We start from the raw sequence: 19,611 nt of genomic DNA, 5'->3' as shown, positions 1-19,611 counted from the left end.
AGCGCGTTGAATTTTTCTCCAGCTCTGAATCGTAATCTCTTAATCCTCGCTGAAAGATCATTAGCTTTAGCTTGGTAATGCATGTGCGGAAATAGTAATTCGGTTAATGTATCGTGCTTTCGATTACTCGTCCTGTAAATTCCAAAGTGCCACGATTTCACCGTTCCAATTTCACCTCGTATGACAATTTTCAAGGAAATTCCTCTGATATACGTATGATCGTATTTGAAAGGAACTTTTGACACAACTTTGCGAATATTTAACTGAATTTATCCATAGCTCGATCATTTCTGTCAAGAATTGTCAAGTTCCACAGCGTGCTTCTCTTCCCAAGAGTACGGCTGCTAATTCTCAGTCAGGTGGTTATTCGAAATACTGATTTCCCGACTGCTCATGCTACATCACCAGCGCACGCATACTCGTCAGACCGCTGTAATCCAAGTTTTGAGATCGTCGGTTCTACAGGGGAAATTATAACACAGCAATTGCTATTAAGCAGGCGACGATGAGAGCATAATTAGTTGGCAAGTTCGTTCTTTGTCCCTTCGGATTATAACTCTAACACGATGTTCCTCCAACTCCCGCGGGACACCTCTGTATCCAACGCTCCCAAACGTGTCAAACTCGTCTATCCATATTACAAATTTCATTAGTAGCAAAACCCACCTCGACAACACATTTCTGGCTGAAAACACCCTAATTCGAGGTATTAATAACGTACTGAAACTAGTCCAAACACTCGCAAACGTAACACACGTAGCTATCTACACGACAAAATCCCTATTAGAAACGCGCCTTTAATTTAAGAAATTTTTATTCGCGATATTGTCAATTCCATTATTTAAAAATATGAAAATATCAATTATAATATAAAAATAATTAAACGTTCTTCATAGCGGAGGATGTTAATTTAACTTTGATATTTGGTTATAGTCTTTGCGTTAAGGCTGATGCACACGTGACCTGTGCAAACGTCTTCTTCACAGTCAGTTCAGCCACACGACGTATATAATACAATAACACACAATTCTCCCTCTACCAGGGTTTACTCTAAGCTACAGAAACACTCCCAACTTAGAGTTTCAGAAGTTTAACAGTAAGAAAGGAGCTAAAGACTGTCAAGTGACACTTTATAGCACTCTGCGCCTTAAATTTTTTGTACTAGTGGCTAGTGCTACTACTTCTAGCCATCAAACGATTTCAAATAATAGTAAAATCATCCATTTTATCCAAACAACGCATATTCGTGAGCATAAATCCTACGACCGCAGCAACAAAGTGCTATAGTCACGTGAGAAGTGACTTACGACCTATAAGGGTTAATTAATCTCCGGTGACTACTCGACACTTACCACTAGTTGGATTCAAAAGACTTCCAGCTTTCTCAGAAGTACTCACAATAATATTTTTATCTTGGCTGTTCTTTAAGCCTACCAAGTGTCAATGAGCCCTCTTCTTCCTACGAATAGGATTTCCTGACCCCACTAATATCTTAATATCCTGTGTCTAAGTCAAGATCGTCTTACTGAATAGTCCACTACTAGCAAACCCAGGACAACACGCATCCCATTCTCTTCCTTTTCCTCCCTTGATGCCAGAAGACTGGGCATGTCCACTACCATAGTATCCTCAGAATCGTGAATCTTCTAACCACGTGATAGGTCAAACCACCATTCCTATCCCACGATGTCCACCCAATTCGCTGTACCAAGCACTCATTAAACACCCTACTACCTAAGGAATGATCCTGGGATTCCTGAAACTAAGCACGTGCCACTTCAAAGCTAGCATAATACAGGCCTAAGGCTTGCTATTGGAAGGAATCGTGACAAATCCGAGGTACCTTTGTAACGAGACAATATCTTCGACTATACATCACCGAACACCCTGTAGAATAAATGCATCCACCCTGAAAGGTCCGTTCGTCATCCCCTAGCTTCGAGACTGGCGTGCGAAAGACGCGAGCGGAAGAGAGTGGTAGCCACTGCGGAGTCGTCCATTTTGACACGTACCTTGGCTTAATGTCCGTTCACGGTGATGCAGGAACACGGATGCGGACGGGAGAGCGGGAACGGGCTGGAGGACGAAAGACAGGGTTGGAAAAAAGGCATGGAGAGGCGGGCGCCAGCCGGAGTCACAAAGAATGGCGATCGAGGGTGGCCGGTCGGGGTTGGAGAGGGTGGAGAAGCGTTGGCGAGTGGGTGGACGCGGCAGAGAGCGAATATCGCGATACTCCATCGGGGGGAAATCGATACGGGGATGGCCAGGGGACAGGGACACGGGGGTGGTCGTCTGTATTTTTCGCGAGAGCACAGCGCGGACACGGATGCTCTGGCTGGTGCACGTGGCTTTCAGCTGTACCTCAACGTCCACGAGATGATGAATTTTCGGCCTGTTTGGCAAGCGATCGTTGTTAACATTTCGCTTACGGGGGTATCTCGTACGGTAATTCTAGCTGTGTTTGTTTTACGCCGGCGAACGGATGCTCGGGGGTTGCAGGGGGCGCGAGTGTTTGGAGTGGCTTGAATTTAATGGAAGACGCGGGTATTCGTAGCTGCCTCCTTCCTTCAATTTGGATTACCTGCGAGTAAGCAGGGATTTTTCCCTCGTTCTTTCGTATCACGGTCTCTTTGGGTGGTTGTAGTTAGGCGAATAAGTAGTTGAGTAGTTTCTCGATAATAAATTTGGAATTTTTTATTCGACAATTTTTATAATTGGTTATTGTAGGGTGAAAAAATTAGGATGAATGGGTCGATAATTAAATCCTTTGCAACTCAAGAGGTAACTCTCACTCGTCGTTCAATCGGATTCTAATGATCGTTATTAACCCTTTGCACTCGACGACTTTTTGGTTAAAGAAGAATAGGAGTTCGAAGATTTTCTGCTACAAAATGGACGATATTTTTTGAGCAGTAAATAAGGAATAGTATAATAATTGTCACGAAGAATTATTTGATTTCGATATCTCGCAAGTTGTTACGTTATCTTAAATTTCACGTGTTAGTTAATGTCGATCTTCGAAATTTGATTAAATGGTTATGGAAAGGCGCCCCTCGAGTGCGAAGGGTTAATTAATATCTCGAATTTAAAATTGCGTGGTATATCGAGATAAAATAATTCTACGTCTTACAATTAATTTACGCTTCTTATTTACCGTTTTGAAAATATCGTCGATCTTATGGCAAAAAGTCTTCGAATTACTATGTTTCTCTAACGAAAAGATCGCCGAGTGTAAAGGATTGAATTATCCATAGACAAAGTAGGACCTTTGGATAATTTTCTGATGTTTCATTTTTTTAACAATAAATTTCATTTTTTTTTTTAAGTTTCTCCTTGTGTAGAGAAAATTATGGTGGATGGATAATGCGATTTTATAGAAAAACTGTATATATTATTTTTTTATATATTATTATTTTATTTTTTAAATATTATATATTATCTGTAATATTCCATGTTTTAGTTTAGTGTATTAATAAGTATTATTCGCATAGTAATAATACAGCAAAGAAATAGTGAGGATTCGATGATGTGATTTAAGGTAGGAATGTTTTCTTTCGTCGGCAATTCGCTGAAAATTCAGCGATATTGAATATTTGATTTACAATAAATATTGGAATTTAAAAAGTAATATACGACTTTGGTAATATCGTTTTACATAACATTCATTAACGCGAGAAATATCTAGGTTTCATTAATACATCCTTCAGCAAAAAGATAACGGCTGTGTTAAATATTTTATTGAAGGGAAAGCCGATAATAAAAGGAAGCAGAGAGCCTCAATTAGTGGAACGGCCAGCGCCAGGGAAAAAGGCTACATATGGTCAGACGCGAGTCTCGTTCGACGTAACTCTTACGTTCCAACGCGAATTTCCGCGAATTCGCCTACGCGAATATTTGTATATCCAATCTGCGCATCCCTTAACTTTTCCAAAAAGGTAAACAAAAATTTTCCGAATTCCTGTCCCGTGAAAAAATTCCCAAAAATAAACTGCGTAAAAGCATCGATTTTTTACTGCGTTTTACATCGGCGAGATATTCGATGCACATTTCATCAGTGTCACACTTGCGCCGCTCATAAAATCGTAGAACGTTAATTGACAATAATTACTTTCGTTGCAGTTAAGCATGCAAACATTTATTTCGCAAATCCGATTAAACTTTCGGATAACACCTTCGTGAAATTGAATTTTTAATAACTTCGCGGTGTAACTTTTAACTCGCAGCGTTAATTAAAAAAAAAAAAAGGGAAAAATACGAGAGAGAGGGAGAGAGAGAGAAAGAGAGAATGGAAATAAAAATTACGCGTTTGAAGGAGAACAGGCCGCGGTTTTTTTATTCGACCGTCGCGGTAAGTGCTATAATTATTGGTGCTTCCCGTCAATGCCGGTACTTCGGCTTAATTGTTCGTTAATTAACTGCGAGAAATTAATTAATACTTCATTCGTCTCGTTACAAAGTTGTTAATGCAGACAAGTTGTTCGGTGTGCATTCCGCCGAACCGTGTTCGGTCTGCCACGCGTTATTTCGAGCTTATCGGAACCCTAATTCTTGCACGAACGAACCTATCGTTAATTAAGAAGGAAGCACTTTCGCAGACTGTACCAATTAAGACAATTTCCGCGTACCCGAGCGTGTTTAACTTTTTATTCGCTTACTTTCGCGGTGAAACGCGCGAGATAAGGATATTTCTCGAATTTTTTGTCCCGGCGATCGAAACTGCGCAAGTTTGAATGAAAGTGCAACTTTCATTCCTGTTATAAATGTCTTTGAGCAAGAAATTTTTCACACTCTAACACTATTCCTTTTCCATCGCAAACTCTTTCCATGGGATTTAAATTTGTTTTCGTTCCGGAATTTTTTGGCAAACTTAAATATTATGTATTTTGGAATTTAACCTTGCTTTGAATAGGAATTTATTTTGTTAATTTTGGAGAGGTTTTTGTGGAAGTGTTACGTTGGTATTGTAAAAATGGGCAGGAGAATGGAGAAGTTTGCTCGAATCAAGTAGAGAGAGCTAGCTAGTGATCAGACAGGTTTAAGTAGGAAAGGCCAATAATATATTCAATAATAAATTAAATAGTAATTATAATTATGAAATATTAAATAAAGTAATTCAAACGCGTATTTTTTAGTGGAGTAGGTTCGTTATTGACGAGACAAGTTTACGTAGAATAGGCACGCTATTGATCAGACAATTTTAAGTAGAATAGGGTCGCCATTGATTAGACAGTTTTAAGCGTGAACGGTTCACCATTGGTAGACGTGTTCAAGCGCAATGGGACTGCAAACGATCAGACATTTATCAGTGGAACGGGATCGTCATCGGTCAGACCTCTTTAAAATGGAATAGGTCTATCACTGATCATATATTTTAAAGCAGAATAAGTACATTGTCTAACAATTGTACGGAGAATAGGCTCGCTACCGACCAGACAATTTTAAACAGAATAGGATCGCTATTGACAATACAATTTTAAGTAGAATAGGCTCAGGATCAAGGTAAGGACTACACAATTTTAAGTAGAATAGGATCGTTACTGACCAAACAGTTTTAAGTAGAACAGAGCCGTTGCTAACCAGACAGTTTTAAGTAGAATAGAACCACCATCGATAAAACGTAGTAAAAGTAGAATAGGTGCGTCACCGATCAGCCATCGTTAAAGTAGAAGTGTTCTACGGAAGGAGAAGAGCAACGTCTTTGGTCAGACGCATTTATCTTGTCTCCTACGTGGATTCTCGCGTGCATTTTTCATACTTCGATACTACTCCTTCAATTTTCCTTTTACAAATCAATCTTCCACACCTTGAATACCTGTTCTAACAATAAAAATTACTAACCAGCCGAATTTTACTTCTTCAAATTCAAATTTAATTTTCTTATTTTTATCAGCCATCGAAAATAACTTTCCCCAAATATTCACGTGACACAAATTATTATACTATATTATATACTCAACATTAAACCTACCACGACCTATATAAACATCTTCAAACCTTCCTTCGCTCATTTTTGCAATTTTTCCCTTCAACCAATTTCCACTATCGCATCCTGTTCCTAAAAATTTTCTTTTATTATTTTACTTATCGATCATTTAACCAAGCATGATAGATTTAACGTTCAGAACAGTTATATCTACTACGAATCTTCTTCATCCACTCCAATTCGAGTCCACCTCTCAATCTCACTCAACCCCTGCCCCTAGAAAAGTTATAAAAATTCCAATCACTTTCATCCCTTCTTCGATCAAACCACCCCCGTCGCAATTAATTAATCAACAAATTCTCTCTTACCCACGGAGGAAAATGAAAAAGAGAAGGAGAAAGAAGTAAAATTCCGACGGCTTGTACACCGTGATAATTAGCGAATAGGCGACTCGTCAGCGTTTTCAGGTGCAGCCGATTCGCTGACTTCCGTTCGCCCGAAATTAACCGATAAAGGCAACCCCTCGCCCCGTCGGCCGCTTAAATATTTGAAGAACCGCTCGGCGAGATTCTTACCGGCGTATCGAGGAATCGGGAATGGAGAATCGCGTCTGCCCGACGTCGTCGTCGTCCCTTCCCGTCGTTTTCCGTCGTTTACTCGTCGATATTTCCACGCGGCCTATCTCCGCTGTCCCCTAATGGATAATTTCCATCCCACCCCTGTCGCTGCCTCGAAACTTTCCACGAACCGGCGAAAAAGCAGCCCGGCCCGATACGCTCGTTGGCATCGACGATTGCCTCGATCAGAAATCAATAGGCCTGTCTAGAACGTCACTGTGCATGTCAACGCGAGCTTCGCGTTCGTTGTACATAGGCGTCGCGTGACACGCGATTCCAAGATTTCGGGGTTGTCGAAACTGACCCGATTGCGAGTTTTCTTTGTTTTTCCTCACATGGATGTCTTTTGCGACGCGTCTTTAGTCCAGCGAGCGATTTTCTGTGGAATTTTTTGATCTAGGGATGAGAGTGTAAGTTAGGGTTCAGGTTCAGACAGTGTCATATGTGAAATGTGTGTATCTAGGTGAAGAATTCGCGATTGGGGAAGGTGATCTCGATGATTGATAGGGTATCGAGCCAAATAATATTTGGAATTATACCTTTTCAGTAGTCTAACTAGGTATAGGCTTGGTTCTAGTGAAATCTAGGGATTTTATTTAAATGTAGACTTGGTAGTTGACTCTTAATAAATGTGCTCAGTAAAATTTTATGAATGGGACGACATCATTTTGTAATTCTTGGAAATCGTTACTCAAATGGTTGACATACTCTGAGTAACCAAAACAGGTGTATGAGTCTGATTCTAGTGAATTCTGGGGATTAGAAGATTAAAAAGTAATTGCACACTAATCTTTTAATTCATCTAATCGATGATACTTTAGCATCAGAATAGAATCTAATCTTCATTACTTCCATTACTCCTAAAAATCATTACTCAAATGTTCAATACTCTTTGAGTAGCCAAAATAGGTACAAGTCTAGTCCTCCTAGTGAGTTCTAGGGATTAGAAATTTAAAAATGAACATCATGCCGATCATCAGAATGGAATCTAATCTTAAACCATTATTTAAATGTTCTCTGAGTAGTTAAAATAGGTAGACCTGAAAAATAATTTCACGTCAATCGTTTATTAAATCTAATTGACGACACTTTACCATCAGAATAGAATCTAATCTTCATTACTTCCACTACTCCTAAAAATCATTACTCTAATATTCAATACTCTCTGAGTAGTCAAAACAGGTACAAGTCTGGATCTAGTGATTTCTAGGGATTAGAATATTAAAAATTAACTTCACACCGATCATCAAAATGGAATTTAATCTTAAACCATTACTCAAATATTCGAGACTCCCTGAGTAGCTAAAATAGGTAGACCTAAAAAATAACTTCACGTCAATCTTCTATTAAATGTAATTGATAATACTTTACCATCAGAATAGAATGTATCCTTTACCATTTTTACAACTTCCAAAAACCATTACTCAAATATTCGATACTCTTTGAGTAGCCAAAACAGGTACAAATCTAGTCCTCCTAGTGAGTTCTAGGGATTAGAAATTTAAAAATGAACTTCATGCCGATCATCAGAATGGAATCTAATCTTAAACCATTACTCAAATATTCGAGACTCCCTGAGTAGCTAAAATAGGTAGACCTAAAAAATAACTTCACGTCAATCTTCTATTAAATGTAATTGATAATACTTTACCATCAGAATAGAATGTAACCTTTACCATTTTTACAACTTCCAAAAATCATTACTCAAATATTCGATACTCTCTGAGTAGCCAAAACAGGTACAAGTCTAGTCCTCCTAGTGACTTCTAGGGATTAGAAATTAAAAAATTAACTTCACGTCGATCATCAAAATGGAATCTAATCATAAACCATTACTCAAATATTTGATACTCTCTGAGTAGCCAAAACAGGTACAAGTCTGGTCCTAGTGACTTCTAGGGATTAGAAAATTAAAAATTAATTTCACGCCGATCATCAGAATGAAATCATTCGAGACTCCCTGCGTAGCTAAAACAGGTACACCTAAAAAGTAACTTCACGTCAGTCTTCCATTAAATCTAATCAATGATACTTTACCATCAGAATAGCATCTAAAAATCATTCGATACTCTCCAAGTAGCTAAAACAGGTACAACTCTGATCCTAGTGAATTCCGAGGCTCATAGATCCCAAATATAACTTGACGCCAATCTTCCAATAAATCCAAGTATAGATACCTCACTGTCATAATAGAATCTAACCTCCACCACTCCACATTCACCCATACGTCACTCCAAAAGAAGTTCGACACTCTTTAAAACTCAAAACAGGTATAAACTCTCATCGAATCCCGAGGATCACGCCTAACAGAAACCTTCCCACCAATCTCCCGACTAAAGATCTTAAAGACCCCTAAGACCCCTCTACCAAAAGGAAGACCCCAAGACAATCGCGAGAGTGGTGATTCCTAAATCATTGACAGGACATTGGACGAATCTTACTCACCATCGTCTAAGCATCGATAAAGCGTAAAATGAGAATCACTGGAGCTGTTCGGGCCGGAGTGTTGGCACAGTGCTCGTGATCGATTACTCGTCATCCGCGCGCGATGTCCCGAGTTCGACGCCCACCGCCCGCTGCCAAACCAAACGTACTTCTTCCTCTTTTTTCCACCCCGCACCCCCTCGACAGCCCCTCTTCGCCATACTCCTACTCGAGCTCGTTGTCTCCTGCTCTCTTTCCCCTGTTCTACTTCCACCGTTCCACCTTCCGTTCACTCCGGTCGTTGCATCGACCGTAGGCACCCTCGACACACGTAGAACGGCCGCTGCACACGATGGACGTTCGCGCACCAGACGAATTCCTCCTTTTTTCCCTCAGCCACGAGGATCGCACGGGACCCGTTCCGCCGCGAGGGAACCCTAGGCGTAAAAAAGGGAGCCGCCGGCGCGTGGGAGGGACCGATCTCTGCCAAATCAAACTTAAGCCACCCTACCAACCCCCGCGTCTTTCGCCGATGCCGGACATTCGAAATATGCTTCGCCGCGTTCCAGGTATCGATCGTAGGTGACTGCTCCTCGACCATCCGCGATGCTCCGTTGTGGCTTCCTTCGGCTACTTTCTGCCACAGTTTCTCGCTTTCCTTTTCTCGCGGGGTTCCCAGTTACGTGATTCCGCACCGCGTGAAGCGAGTTTTCGGCTTCTTTCGGTTTCGTGGATTCAGAGCATTCGGTACAGGCGGATTGGATTGGATTTAGTTGAGAGTTTTGTGTCTCAGGGATTGGGAGCTTTGGTTCCTCGTGGTATGGAAGTATTAGGTCTATTGGTTTGAGTCTCAGGTATTGAGAGTCTTGGTTTCATGTGGATTGAGAGTATTAGGTCTATGTGGTTTGAGTTTTAGGGTTTGAGAGTTTGGGTTCCAGGTGTATTGAGAGTACTGGGTCTATGTGGTTGCAGTCTGAGGTATTGACAGTTTTGGTACCGTGTGGTATAAAAGTATTGAATCTATGTGGTTTCAGTTTTAAGGATTGAGAGTACTAGGTCTATGTGGTTTGAGTTTTAGGGTTTGAGAGTTTGGGTTCCAGGTGTATTGAGAGTACTGGGTCTATGTGGTTGCAGTCTGAGGTATTGACAGTTTTGGTACCGTGTGGTATAAAAGTATTGAATCTATGTGGTTTCAGTTTTAAGGATTGAGAGTACTAGGTCTATGTGGTTTGAGTTTTAGGGTTTGAGAGTTTGGGTTCCAGGTGTATTGAGAGTACTGGGTCTATGTGGTTGCAGTCTGAGGTATTGACAGTTTTGGTACCGTGTGGTATAAAAGTATTGAATCTATGTGGTTTCAGTTTTAAGGATTGAGAGTACTAGGTCTATGTGGTTGCAGTCTGAGGTATTGACAGTTTTGGTACCGTGTGGTATAGAAGTATCGCATCTATGTGGTCTGAGTTTTACTGAGTCAGAGTTTTGGTTCCAGGTAGATCGAGTCTTGTGGACTGAGAGTTTTGGTTCCATGTCAATTGAAAGTATTAGGTCTGTGTGACTTAAGTTATAAGGATTGAGAGTTTGGGTTCCAGGTGAATTGAGAGTACTAGGTCTATGTGGTGTCAGTCTGAGGTATTGACAGTTTTGATTCCAAGTGGTATAGAAGTATTGCATCTATGTGGTTTGAGTTTTGGTTCCAGGTGGTTTGAGAGTACTAAGTCTATGTAGTGTCAGTCTGAGGTATTGACAGTTTTGGTTTCATATGGTATGGAAGTATTGCATCTATGTGGTTTGAGTTTTAGGAATTGAGAGTTTTGCTTCCAGGTGGATCGAGTCTTGGGGTCTGAGAGTTTTGGCACCATCTAGATGGAGACTTTTGAAATTAGGTGAGTTGCCTATTAGAGATTGACAGTTTTGAGTCCAGGTAAATAGAGTCTTGGGGACTGAGAGTTTTGGCACCATGTGGATGAAGAATTTTAAAACCAGGTGAGTTCTGTATTAGAGATTGATAGTTTGAGTCCAGGTAGATTAAGTCTTGAGAGCTGAGAGTATTTGTTCCAAGTGGATCGAATCTTGGGAACTGAGAGTTTTGGCACCATGTGGATGAAGAATTTTAAAACCAGCTGAGTTCTGTATTACAGATTGAGAATTTCGATTCCACGTGACTTGACAGCTTTTAGCACAATGTAAGTCGTATCCTAATAAATTGTATCCTATCTCAGGAATTGGATTGCACACTTCAAACAGAGATAGTTCCTCAATCAATATGACATAATTGAAAAAGAAACATACTAAAGCTCTCTACAAAAACCGAAATTATAGATTCTAAATTAATATACACATTTTGATTTATCGTTGGCTCATTGTTTACACGCATCGAGTTCTATATAACGCTGGATATGGGGGTAGACAAGAGATAAGGTTTTTGAATTAAACGCGAAATACTATATCAAACAATAGGAACTCTCGATTTTATCTTTGTCCCCCCCCTGGTTGATACGGTACATTTTGTATTTCAAATATCGCGTGCTGCTGACAGGAGTAATTATTCGGTTGGGTAGGATTTTAATACGAAGTCGTATAACGTCGCGAATTTATTGCACGACGAATGAACACCACGATCGAAACCTCCCCCCAAAATCCCAGCCTTTTTAGCTCGAAAATTATATCAAACGACATCGAGGAATATCACCAGATCTAGATACTCTAGTGGAAAATGCAAGAATCGAGTATTTCTTCCTTCGTGCGACGAATCTCGATCGATATCTAATCATTTTTAGTCCGGATAAAACACAGAGGCATTAAAACGAATATTTTCAGGGAAATTAAAAGGGAGAAAGAGGGGAGGGGGGCTGCACGTCGAAGTTTTATTGAAAACCGCATGCTCCAAGCGTAAACACGCATCCTGTTCTTGATTAAAATGTAGAAGAACAAACAAATGCCGAGCAAGTAGAACTAAATACGGGAATTAAAATTACGCAAATGATGATCCACCATGCGTTCCTAATTTGCATCCGTGCTCGTGGCTTTCGAAATATTTCAACCTCAACCAACTCAAGACAAGGTACTTCATTTCACAAGTCACGGTCGTTATTCGGTTACGTTTAAGGTGAAAATGCTTCGAATTTGATTACGTTCAAAGAGAAAAATGTAATTTAGACGCGAAACAAGTGCCCCCGTTTCTTTTTCAAATTTTTCCCGCCTTTTCTCGACGCTACGGATCGTCGAAACTTAAATTTTGCAAATTTGAAATCGCGTTCTCCGATTAACGCGATTCCTTCGAAAGCTCTGTTCTCGAGAATTGAAATCACTATATCGGATAGATTGCTTCGATTTTGGCCTTTTATGGGGTTTAATTTTGTTAATTTACATTGGCCGAATAATTTATACGCGATACAGTCAATTTTATCGTTTCGCGATATTGCAATCGCAGATGTTGAACAAAATGGAGCATAACGATGCAATAATAATGCGGTGATAATTATGCTAATTAATAATTAAATAACGGACGCTTTCGAATTCTGCAATGCACCCTTTAATCTCGGAGAAGAACAACCCTTTGGCTAACCAAATAATATTCGACGCTTCATTTCCAGTAATTCGTCGCGGAAAATATATTTCGGAATGTTATTAAAAATTTCACTGCATTTTTACCCGTGTGCTCTTTGAATTATTGACGTACATTTGATTGAATTATGACACGAGAGTGTATTTACGTTTTGCGAATTGGAAATTAAAATTAAAGCTTCTCTATTATAATACAAAGTTGGCGATAACATTAGTATTGCTATATTAGTGAAGTATAATAAAATATAATAAATTAACGAATGGAAGTGTCTTATTTAATATATAATATATATTAAACTGTTACTATATCAAGCAATTATATCTAAAATTAGTGGATGAAATAGAGTCAGGATTTTATGTATCATCAATAGAGTATACTCGACTGATTTTCATATAAATTCTTTTTTTTTTTTCAAAAAAAGATCTCTCGATGCAATTCCGAAAATTTTTAATCTTCTTATTTTGGTTCAGAGAAACCATGTCACTCTATTTGCATCACTAATTCTGGGTCATCCTGTATATTTTTGTATAGTCTGTATATTACGTATATGTATATGTGTATTATGTAAATTCTACATATTATCTATATTACGTATATTGTATGTATAGCATGTATATTAAGTATACTATGTATATTTGGTATATTCTATATATTATGCATATCATGTACATTAAGTACACTATTTATATTATGTATATTTTGTATATTCTCCATATTCTATATATTGTGTATATTATGTACATGTGTGCATGTTCTCTATATTATATATATTATGTATATTTTGTATATTCTGTATATTCTATATATTGTGTATATTATGTACATGTGTGCATGATCTCTATATTATGTATATCATGTATATCAAGTACACTATGTATGTTATGTATATGTGTGAAAGTTCTGTTTATTTTGTATATTATGTATATTTTGTATATTCTGCATATTCTATATATTGTGTACATTATGTATATTATGTACATATTTTATATTCTGCATATTCTATATATTGTGTATATTATGTATATTTTCTATATTCTGTATATTCTGTATATCATGTATATCAAGTACACTATGTATATTATGTATATGTGTGAATGTTCTGTTTATTTTGTATATTATGTATATTTTGTATATTCTGCATATTCTATATATTGTGTACATTATGTATATTATGTACATATTTTATATTCTGCATATTCTATATATTGTGTATATTACGTATATTTTGTATATTCTGTATATTCTGTATATCATGTATATCAAGTACACTATGTATATTATGTATGTGGGTGAATGTTCTGTTTATTTTGTATATTATGTATATTTTGTATATTCTGCATATTCTATATATTGTGTATATTATGTATAAGTGTGTATATTGTGTACATTGTGTATATTGTGTACATTATATATATGTATCTATATTATGTATATCATCTACAGTATGTATACCGTATATATCGTGCATATTCCATACATTATCCTATCATTGCATCACTTCAATCTCAGCATTCACCATTAACCCCAATAATTTTCCTATCAAACGTCGATCGAGACACGTCCCATTACAGAGGGTTAAAATCCGCCTCGCTATTACTCATTCATAGCCCATCAACCCCGAACCAAGACCGAAGCCCACCATCCCTAACCCAGACCCACGAAAAATTCAGACCTCGATCTTATCTACCCCATCTACATCAATTTTTCAATAAACCAATCGATCAACCCCGCCGCCAGAAACAACGTTATCGACGTCATCCTCTTCGCCCCTCCCCCCTCCCCCCCCCGCCCTCTCCCTCCCGCCACACGAGGCGGATTTCAAATTACACCCTTTCGAAAAAGATGGCAGATTGGCCGGCTCATTGTCTTACCTTGCTCCCATATAACAAGACCGCTATCTGGCCATTAATCTAGACACAGTTGAAGCACCAAGCGCGTCCCCAGGATACACAGACCCCTTTCTTCAACCCCCGGCTATTATCGCGGCGAGAGAGGGGTGGAAGGTGGCGCGAGCTTCAGACGGGAATAAGCCCAGCGCCGGACACGCCAGAGCTCTGCCAATTCCCCATTGTCCTTGGCAATCGGCCATTCTACCCCTTCACCTGGCCCCCGTCGGGGTGAACATTTTTCGGCAACCATCGAGACAGTGAATTTCGTTGCGTCAGAGGGGGGTTTCGATCGCGCTGGATGGGGCGCGGTGATGAATCGTGCCGTGACTGCGAGTTTATCGGATTATAGGGAACGTTATTGTTGCCGGGTCTTTGGATTAATTTTCGGGGTCTCTGGAAGGTGGAGGGGGCGGGGGGAGTGATTGCTGTTGCGAATTGTTCTCCGGTTTTATGGGAATCTTGGGTTGTATGTTGGTGTCACGTGGTGGGGTAGGGAGTCCTATGGAATGGTGGGTTAGGTGTTTAAGGAGAGGTACTTTTGAGGTTAGGTATTTTCTATTCTTTTCTTTTTTTTTTTAGGGAGTTCTTTGGGTAAGTTAGCATTATTTTTATTGGAATTTTGTCTATTGAGATTCTTCGAATTTTGATTCTATATTTTTGATCATTTTTTTGTATTTAAATACACCTATTCCGATTTTCTTTAGTGCCTCTGTATTTAGGTGTGGTCCCTGAGAGTTTTGAGTTAAATCTGAGTTAGGTTCGAATTGAGTTTTAATTAGTCCCGAATTGAATTCAAATTTGAATTAGGTGTGGATTAAATTTGGATTTGTCTCGAATTAAGTTTGAATTATCTTTGCGTTAAGTTTGGGTTAAGTTTGAATTACATTTGAATTAGGTTTAAGTTACTTTCGAATTACGTTTGAATTAGATTTGAGTTACTTTTTTGAGTTAGGTCTGACTCAAATTTGAGTTTGTCTTGAATTAAGTTTGAATTATCTTTGAGTTAAGTTTGGGTTAAGTTTGAATTACATTTGAATTAGGTTTAAGTTACTTTCGAATTAGGTTTGAATTAGATTTGAGTTACTTTTTTGAATTAGGTCTGACTCAAATTTGAGTTTGTCTCGAATTAAGTTTGAATTATCTTTGAGTTAAGTTTGAGTTAAGTTTGAATTACATTTGAATTAGGTATGAGTTACTTTCGAATTACGTTTGAATTAGATTTGAGTTACTTTTTTGAATTAGGTCTGACTCAAATTTGAGTTTGTCTTGAATTAAGTTTGAATTATCTTTGAGTTAAGTTTGGGTTAAGTTTGAGTTACGTTTGAATTAAGTTTGAGTTACTTTTAAATTACATTTGAATTAGATTTGCGTTACTTTTGAATTAGCCCAGAATTAGCCTTGAGTTAAGTTTGAGGTAAATCTCAATTAGCCTTGAATTAACTATGAATTAACTATGAAATAGCCTCGAATTCGATCTAAATTAACTATGAATTAGCCTTAAATTAGATTCCACTCAACTTCGAATTGCACTTCAATTAAGTTTGAAGCACACTTGACTCAAGTTCGAATTAATTCAGAGTCATACTTCGCTTAGATTCGAATGACCCTAAGAATCCAACAAACAAACTTTTCCCAGCCGCCAAAAAATACCGAAAAATATTGGAAATTGGTAAATTCATTTAATCACTCAGCTCAGGAAATGACACCACGAGTTACGCAATAGTACTGATCAAATTTGTCAACTCACCGGTCAGAAGGAGCAGCGCCACGGTCGAGTCCATTCCCAAAGCCGAAACTCGTGGAAACGCAATCAATTCAACGCATTCTCGGAACATTCCTGTAACAAGAATTACCATATGGTTATCGGGTGTGGGCAAAAAGCGAGGTCAAAGGGCGCCAGCACTTCGCTGCACGCGTGTTTTGCAGGGGTGAATTTTACTGATTTCTTGCAGGTGTCGGGGATGGAAATGGGTTTTCCAGCGATTAATCGGGATAGGAGGTTCAGATGGTGGATGATGTATCGATGTTTGAGAGGCAAATACGTCCGCTGGTCTCGTTCATTCGATAAATTTGACTAGAGCGATTCTGAAGTCTGTATTAGGATATTAACGCCGTATTACGCAATCTACCCACCATTTTTTCCACTTAGTATAATTAAATATCCAATAAAATACCTGTGATTAATATCCCACAAATTTATTCCACGATATTGTTTCTGATGGCGAACAATTTTCGTTCGCAGAGTAAACTTTACTTTGTTTAACATACGCAAACAATAATTTATGCAACATACGTAATACATTAAAGGGGTGAGAAAAGCCCTCAAATCGAAATTATACTTTTTGGAATATCTCAAGATACAAAAGGATTGGAGAAAAATTCTTTCTTCCAAAATATACCTCCTCATCTGTGAAATGGAACCATGTAAGAATTTTTATGAGAAATTAACAATCTGTTTAATGATTTTACCCCCCACCTTTGAAGACTATGTTCATCCCTTTAATACGAAGAATGGTTGATAAGAAGGAACACGAGTGAGATATTTCCCTGAGGACTATCTTTTGCAATAATACTGCATTTCCACTCTTCGATCCACTTTTGATTATAGAGTAAAGACAGAATTCGGTATAGTGTCTTAGACTCCTGATGACATATAACCCTCGTCACTAGACGAATTCCAAATTTAAGGAGCTTCGAGGACTTTTCGCGAGTCCACGATGAACCCTCGACTACCATAAATACAAGTTCCTATCCTGCCTAAGCGTGTCCAGGGTCTAAGGCAGGGTCTGTTAGGTACTCTTGCTGACGAGTCTAGCAACAGGCCCAGGACGAAACGCATCCCTTCTATATGCTACCTATAATAGCAAGACAACCATCAGACTGCCAACAGGCGACAGCCCTCGGGAACCACCAGACATCTTCGATACGACAGGAACCCTCATGGGGGGATCTCTCACAGGGGTTCATTCGTCGTCTCTCCTCTCTGCTCACAGAGACCACTGAGAAGCCTGGGACTCCTCCGAATTACTATAATAGCGAGTGTAAGTTGGTCACAATATGTTTCTTGCTGTCAAATATGACAGAAACCCCATGGAGAGGGGGATACACTATAGGTTCTTCCACTTCCTCTCTTTTCTTTATAGGGGGCTCACAGAGTCGGTTTGAAAGCCTAGAACTTCTCCGAATTACTATAATGCCGACTGTAAGTTGGTCACGATACGTTTCTTGCTGTCAAATATGACAGAAACCCCATGGAGAGGGGGATATCCTATAGGTCCTTCCATTTCTTCTCCTTTCTTTATAAGGGGCTTACAGAGACCTTCCAGAAGCCTAGGACCCCTCCGAATTATTATAATAGAGAGTGTAAGTTGGTCACGATAGGTTTCTCGCTGTCAAATATGACAGAAACCCCATAGGTTCATCCACCTCTTCTTATTGCCTTATAGGGGGTTCTCAGAGACCTTTGAGAAGCTTGGAACTCCTCTGAATTACTATAATAACGAGTGTAAGTTGGTCACCATACGTTTCTTGCTGTCAAATATGACAGAAACCTTATGGAGGAGTGGGGTCAGCCATAAGTTCACCCATCTCCTCTTCTTTCCTTACAGAGGGCTCACAGAGCTCTACGAGAAGCCTGGGACTCCACCAAATTACTATAATAGCGAGTGTAAGTTGGTCACGATACGTTTCTTGCTGTCAAATATGACAGAAACCCTATGGAGGGGTGGGGTCAGCCATAAGTTCACCCATCTCCTCTTCTTTCCTTACAGAGGGCTCACAGAGCTCTACGAGAAGCCTGTAACTCCACCAAATGACTATAATATCGAATGTAAGTTGGTCACGACTTACTTGCTGTCAAATTGCATCGTGTGACCACACGGACACCATAGTCACGGGATTATGGCGACGGGAGATTTCATGGGAGCGTTAACGGTGTCGGCACACGTTGGAGAATCAGGTCGAATTAGCATGCTGCCTACGCATGTGTTGACCATTAATCAATTAGCGCGATTCCGCGAGCACGCGCGCGGTGTAACGACTGGCAGAGCGATAGAGTGTAGCCGTGGCGTAAAATTTCAGTTAAATGGCGCGCGCTATGCGCGTGTTAAATGATCACGTCGAAAACCGCGACGAGAGTAAAGTTTAATAACACGACAGAAACGGCCATCGGCAAACTGGCCCATGGTGACCGTGCGAAATTATTCGCTTTATGGTGCAGGCTGCACTGCGGTTGTTCATGGTGAAGGATAACGCGCCATGTTTTCGGGAATTTGGTTGGGATATTGGACGTGAAATGGCGGTGAACGGGGGAACGGTTGCCGAGGGTTATGAGCTGTGTTGAGTAAATAGAATGAAAGGAGACGCGGGGTACGGAACAGGTGAACGTAATTTTTACTGGCCTGTCGTCGGGGCACGGTTTAATCCGTTCTTTTAATGAAGCGTGCCGTCAAATGGGCAGTTGCGATAAATACGCGCTGATACGGGGTTTGGAGTGCAGTGGAATTTATGGCTCAGGTGGTTATAGATGGGAGTTGCTATGGGAGTGTGCAGTCTTGGAAAAATTGGGAAGTTAGGAGCTCTGAGGACTGAGAGATATCTGAAGTTAGGAGTTCCGAAGGCTGAGAGATTTCTGAAGATAGGAGTTCTGAGAACTGAGAGATCTCTGAATTTAGGAGTTCTCAGGACTGAGAGATCTCTGAATTTAGGAGTTCTCAGGACTGAGAATTCTCTGAAGTTAGGAGCTCTGAGAACTGAGAGATCTCTGAATTTAGGACTTCTCAGGGCTGAGAAATCTCTGAAGTTAGGAGTTCCGAGGACTGAGAGATCTCTGAAGTTAGGAAGTCTGAGACTTGAGAGAAATTTGAGCTTTGGAATTGTGGACCCAATGGGAATTTTATACTTAGGAACTCTGAGTGCTGAGAGGTCGCTAAATTTGTGAACACTGAGCCCTGAGAGAACTTAAATATCTCTGAACATGAGGAATTGTAAGTTCAGAGTCTCAGTGCTTAAGAACTCTCAGCACTGAGATCACTGAACTTAAGAACTCTGAGTACTGAGAAAATGTTGAAATTAGGAACTCTGAGTGCTGAGAGGTCGCTAAATTTGTGAACACTGAGCCCTGAGAGAACTTAAAGATCTCTGAACATGAGGAATTGTAAGTTCAGAGTCTCAGTGCTTAAGAACTCTCAGCACTGA

General features: G+C 39.6%; 1 protein-coding gene across 1 annotated transcript in view; it reads right to left on the bottom strand.

Annotated features, from left to right (window-relative positions):
- Positions 1 to 16,250, bottom strand: part of Dscam3 (Down syndrome cell adhesion molecule 3) — a 178,462-nt gene extending 162,212 nt beyond the window's left edge. Inside the window, exon 1 of the mRNA XM_017899882.1 lies at positions 16,163 to 16,250. Coding sequence (XP_017755371.1) covers positions 16,163 to 16,250 — 88 coding nt within the window. The remainder of the gene's footprint in view (positions 1 to 16,162) is intronic.
- Between the last annotated feature and the right edge of the window lie 3,361 nt (positions 16,251 to 19,611).

This window comes from Eufriesea mexicana, unplaced genomic scaffold (assembly GCF_001483705.2).
Source record: "Eufriesea mexicana isolate 0111107269 unplaced genomic scaffold, ASM148370v2 scaffold1018, whole genome shotgun sequence".
Taxonomy (NCBI): Eukaryota; Metazoa; Arthropoda; class Insecta; order Hymenoptera; family Apidae; genus Eufriesea; species Eufriesea mexicana.
The sequence above is the reverse complement of the archived record's forward strand: the minus strand, read 5'-3'. Positions and strand labels throughout refer to the sequence as shown.